Source organism: Hetaerina americana, unplaced genomic scaffold (genome assembly GCF_022747635.1).
Source record: "Hetaerina americana unplaced genomic scaffold, ioHetAmer1.1.p SCAF_1, whole genome shotgun sequence".
Lineage (NCBI taxonomy): Eukaryota > Metazoa > Arthropoda > Insecta > Odonata > Calopterygidae > Hetaerina > Hetaerina americana.
Window position 1 is genome coordinate 75,069,818 of NW_027286069.1, and position 6,000 is coordinate 75,075,817.

General features: G+C 44.2%; 1 protein-coding gene across 3 annotated transcripts in view; it reads right to left on the reverse strand.

Moving 5' to 3' along the window:
* The window catches only part of AP-1gamma (adaptor protein complex 1, gamma subunit), an 81,855-nt gene extending 78,744 nt beyond the window's left edge, over nucleotides 1–3,111 (reverse strand). For 2 of the 3 annotated variants that reach the window (XM_071591637.1, XM_071591627.1), the window contains exon 1: nucleotides 2,757–3,110. In XM_071591637.1, the coding sequence (XP_071447738.1) occupies nucleotides 2,757–2,809 (53 nt within the window). In that variant the 5' untranslated portion in view covers nucleotides 2,810–3,110. Of the gene's footprint in view, nucleotides 1–2,756 lie in introns of all 3 variants that reach the window. The other variant, XM_071591619.1, reaches the window with a different exon arrangement.
* Nucleotides 3,112–6,000: the final 2,889 nt, after the last annotated feature.

The window sequence follows — 6,000 nt, forward strand, 5'->3', positions numbered from 1 at the left end:
GCGACGAAGAGTATTACCTTCAGCTCGCCAAAGCCGGAAGTAGTGGGTTCACATCTTCCTAAAGATGCAAACCGCACACTAATTAAATTGATCGGGTCATATTTTCGGTCATAACTCGAGTGCATATCGCCCCTTATTTGTGAGCATAGTTTATACGCCGGCCCGCACCGGCCAAGGAACCTCCACCTTATCAGTCACCCTTATCACCTATTATATTGCGAGCTTTTGTGATCGATGCTCTCCCACCTTCGCCGATCGCCCTCTGTTATGCGCCGACAACAATGCCTGTCGACCGACGATTCCAAACGGGGCGATTAAACTCGGTGTGACTCACGCCGCGCAGATATGGAGCGACGACATCCATCGGTGAATGAGCGAGGGAACCGCTACCGCTCGGCTCAGTCGTGCCTTTGCAAGTTCGAGAATAGAACATCCGCCTCGGGGCAAGACAACGGACTGCAGACAGGGTTGCCACCTCATATGCAATTCCGGCCCGGAGATTTGAATGAATGTCAAAAACATTACCGGAGATTATCGTGTTCGTGATCCTCACATGTTCGGGTGGTCATGTCCTTCAGCGAGACGATTTTTCCCTGCTGAAAATTGTCGGGCTATATTCATGCACTACGGTGAAACACGAAAATCAGATGTCATCTTCCCAAAGGCCTACCAAAACCAGCGACTTGGCTAGGAGTGATCAATCAAACATCGGACCACACCAAGGTACATTTTCTCTAGCAACTCAAACGTTTGGGTAAATCAATTTGGCACTGTGTTCTTGGGATGTATCAAAATATATATTATTAACAGCGGTATAGCGGTCAAAGATAGGTTTTTGTTAACGAAAGGGACTAAGCACGGCTGCACTTCTAAGCCCCGACTAAAATTTCTCTAAACTTGGTAATTTCTGGCTTAACTTTGTGGAACTTGTCCATTACGGAATGAAAGAATGCAGCCTTGTTTATTCCACGTTTTGTACATGTTACTTTAAGGGGAATTTGAATAGCTGCATTTTTGTATTCCGTAGTACACTAAACAACCTAAGAGTCAGTAGACCACAAACAATTTTTTCAGTTCCATATAAACGTACTTCCCACTTTCTTAAATTCAATCCTATATCCCTTATCTGTTCCTCCCTTTACTCCGTTTTCCCGTACATCAACTTACATTTTATAATCCGCAATAATATTGTGCATCGAGAAACAAGAATAACTTAAGTTCTACGCAGTAACTACGCCCTCCGAAATATAAATCCTGACTAAATTGTGCCTCACTCGGTTGACTCTCCCTCAAACACCCATAGGATTTGGGCCGAAAATCGTTAAGGCGCGAATCACTTCAGCTGCTGGTCGTCTTCCCTAATTACACTTCTCCGAAAGGTGGCCCGACTAAAGCCAACTCCGGCAAACCATTTGCCCGGTCGCTATTTACAAAATCATCGTCGGAACTAATTGTAAAGCAAAACGATCCTAGTTCCTTGCCGCTCACGAAAGAGTTGTTGAAAAAAAGAAAAAAAAATGTTCCCATCTTAAAGGATGTTAGCGAAAAGTAATTTACCAATTCAGATATTCTCAAATTTAGACTACCGCGATTTGGCGAAAACTTGCCTTTAAAGGCGGGCGGCGAGCGGAATGTCGACCCGCGTCACAGTGGCGTCCACGGATAGGGTCCGACGACGGGGCGCACGAGGCGCAAGACCGGCGATATAAATGTCATTGCCTATTGCTTGTGTAAGCAGTCGCGCATTCTTCCCACACAATGCATCCAGATGTATCTTGGGTCTTCGTTATTTCTGTTAGTCAATAATGAACCTACGCCGTCCTCCCTTCAAAAAGTTCGAGAACGCGTTTAAAGGGTGAAAACTTTCCTCTAGAATAAAGAGGATTCCAAGTGTTTCTGCCATCGAAAAAATAAGGATAAATATTTCCTCTAACTTGATCATACCAACAAAATGTTGAAACATTCAAAATGCATACCGTTCCTTCTTTATTTTTTTTATAGTCCTCACTTAACTAATAACTTATAACACACCTAAAATGGAATGTTTTTGTGAAAAGTTTTTTCGTGGAAAAGTATTGAGACGCATGCTTATAAGACCGGATATCCACAACTTCCCCTATTTAAAATTCTATCGGAGTTTTCATTTTTCGTAGGCTATATTATATTACAAATGATGCATTATTTAAGCATCTTGCTATAAAATATAAATTAAACTTAGCCTATATTATAAAATGAGGCGCAATCAAAATCAATAAAAGAAAACGACAGTCGACTAAATAAATGTTGCCAAGTGACAGCGACACTACCCTACAAGGGCCGCCCGATGCCCAATACGAGCAGGAAGAATTTCGATTGTTTCAATTCTTACCAAATGAAACCCTCGTTTTCGTCACGATAGCGCAGAATTCGTCTTGTCGCGTGTCGTTTAATCACTTACTTGTCCGATTCGATCCGAGGGTAAGCATCATCAACACATGAGCCACACATCAGCTTATCGACACATATACGAGGTAGCTCTGTGAAGCGAGACAAAGGACTCCAGAGAACACACATTATAAGCACATAGTGACACAAATGGGGGAGAAAAGAGCGGCGAATGCACACCAGAAGGAGGCAAGGTTGTCCCTTTCGGTGGACAGCCTTCGGTGGACAGCCCAAGCTCCGATTCCCTCACAGCACACAACACACGCATCTCTTTCTTCCACTCTAACCCTTCCAGAGCCTTTGCGATTCCCATTGAACCCTTTGTCACCCACCGCCTATTTAACTCCGTCGGGAGAACGCTGAGATCGGGGTCGTACATCCACATCCCTCCAGTGTGATTCTTTCCAACACGGGCGGCAGCAAATGACACCAGCAACCGCCTGGGACGAGGAAGAGGGTTCTTGGTTGAGGGTCCTTCCTTCCCCGAGAGCGAACGAAAATATGGAAATCACAACTCAAAAACTCCGGCGTCGATCACGTCCGTGAACCGCCGCGCTATTCCGTCACCGTCTTTCCCAGCCGATAACACCGCTGAGCGCTAGCGGGAGGGGGGGGAAGTATTTCTGAGCAGATAAGCCACGGTCCGATTAGGAGTAAGGAGTTGGTGATTGTGAAGAGAGGTGTAGAGAAAGGGAGTGAAGGAGTTGTAGTCGGGAACTGGGAGGGCAGGGAAGGGAGGGGAGAAGGATAAGTGGAGGGTGGGTGTAGTTAGGGATGAGGGGGCGACAACGAAGGTAAACCTCCCTCCAACTCCTTCTCTCCCCCCTCCCTTCCACCACCCACTCACCCCTCCCCTCCCTCTGAAGAGCCCTCCCTCCGACCACTCCTCCGCACGCTACCCCCTCAACTCCGTTCTCTCAGCGCTTTCGATCGCACCTTCGGAGAGGGAAAAGCAAGGGAATTTTTAAGTAAGAGAAAGAGCTCGTGGGGACTAGGTGCGAGCAGGACGATGTCTACCTTCCTCACCCACTCGTCGCCTCCTCCGCCAGCTGGGTTGAACTCTCTTTTCTTTCCTCCCTTCTTGGAGAGGGGCGCAAGACAACCTCGACGCCGTAGTAAGAGGAGAGGGAAAGGCAAGAATGACTGAAAACCTCGTTCTCCAAACAGCCGGGATTCCCTCTTGTCTACGGTCTTTCACCAAACAACCGGTGCGCAGCTTCAACTAGCAACCGACAGTCAACTCTTCCCTGAGGCATACTAGATGCGGGGAGGGTGGGGGGGAGGAGAAAAAATTGGACGCCGTGTGCAGGACTGTGAATAGGATGTACACCGCTGGCGTCAGGGTGTAGTTTTAGCGGCGGTCCATGACACGAGAGGGATCCCCTTCTACGCTCTCACCCGCAATTCGAGTGTGGGAAAGGAGCTTCCTGTTTTTTTTATTCTCTTTCCGTTCTTTCTTGCCAAGCACGTTTTTTTCGGTCGAAATAAGAAGCTTCTCCGACCCAGCCTTTCCGAGTCGTCCATGCGCGCGCGAGTGCTACCATGCACCGTCCGCGTGTCCGAGCCCGCGCGTGTCTGGGAATACGGTGGGCACGTTCAGGTGTCCGTGTCACAACCTCTCTCCCCCACCGGGGCGAGACCGCACGGTCGTCGCGGTGGATGGGCCTCTGTGGAGTGTGCGAAAGCGATTTCTAAGCGAAGTGACAGGTGAGGCCAGGCAAACACATTTGCCACTTCACAGTGATGCATACGCTATACTCACCAATTTTGTTTATAATTATTTTCGAGTCGAAGACTATATTTTGTGCGGAGTTCAGTCCCCTAATCAAAGGCGGAACTACTGTATTTCATGCAGTGATTTCAAACTGACGTCGAGTGATCGTGAGAATAAAGTATATTACTTATCTATGTTTACAAAATACTCGTACCTTACTGCATCATGAAACCGGGCACAGCAAAACATTGATACAGTATTCAATCGCAGCATCAATAAAACAGAATAGAATCATAGCATTATGAGAAATCGGAGCAACTAAATAATACCTGCAGCGGATTCGTTCGCGCACCCTTAAGGTTTTTTGACGAGAGCGTTTTGCTATTCGGAATACAGGGCCGGCCCATAAAACCCCATATAGGTGTGTAATATTGGGTAATGAATGACGTCTTTGAATCCAATTTTATGAGAGAATATGAGTGAATATATTAACACACAAAAATTCGATTCACTAGAGACAATGTATAATGCATGTTTAAATCTTTAATTTGTGGGACCATCGGCTATTTGAAATAGATTGTCAAAATGAACCCATCCAAATGCTCTATTTGAGAACAATGTAAATATTAACGACGAATCATTCTTTTTACAAATACATTACCTGTATTTCAAGTTGTGTCTAAATTCCATAGAACTAGAAACCGGATTTGAAGAATATGTTGAGAGAGCGCATAATTAGTGGTGGAAAACAGAAGCCATAAAACAGACTCAATGTGTAAGGATAACCTTGCAGATGGTCAGACTTTGCCCTTAACCCCACCCCTGTGGCAATTTAGAATGCATGGATTTTCTGTTCGAGCAATCGTACCTTATCAGAGTCGAACAAGGAAATGTAGCCAAAACTTCTCAAAATGTACATCTGGTACTGGATTCAAACCAATAATAATCGTTGGAGATTGATGTAATATATTAATGTGACATTTTTCATCATGAAAGTGTGCATCATATTAAATTAATACCTATTGTTGAAAGACCAGACCAGCAAGTCCCGCAACTTTGGTGTTGGTGTACGCCGACATTATTTATATCTTTCGGAGTTTTCCATCTTTCAAACTTATAAGCCGACAAAGAAACGACACAAATTTCAAGATTAATCGACTTGCAATGACTAGCGTAATGAAGGAGCGCATTAGTAATTAATGGGTACAATAAAACTTCATAATTGCATTCCTACCCCTCTAGGGAGTCACATGATTCGAAATCCTTTGCCCATTACCCTGACTAGTCCTAAATGCTTACTAATTGTGAGCCCTCAGAATTTTCATGACTCCAAAAGTCATTACCGTGAACATGATAATTAAGATTTCTGCGGCATCAACGACTCCACTATAGAGATTGACTGTCTGTCTCAGTATGAAATACTTGGAATTCATAATAAGATACGTCTCCAGAAAGAAGAGACCTTGTGGCTATTACCAAATAGACGTTTATTGTTGAACGTAAACTGTTATTAAGCTAATTTTAGTATCAATCAATCATTGGGAACGGTACCTCAGTTTTCCCAGAGCAAAATTAGAAGCCTTAAATCGAAGGTATCATTCAGATAAAAATCTCATTTATGCCATTCAATATATTTAGATCCACGATTTTCATGCCACTCAAATTAAATATTTATTTAATATACATATTCCATATTTGGCGGAAAAGAGCAGCAAAGCGTCTAATGTTGTCGCACTGTTACTAATAGCGTTCTAATAATGCCCGTTTCATCACATACTTATTCCTAATTTGATGATATTATCATAAGCAATAAAACGCTGAAAGAGAGAATGAAAAAAGGTCACAATGTCTAACGAAGATTA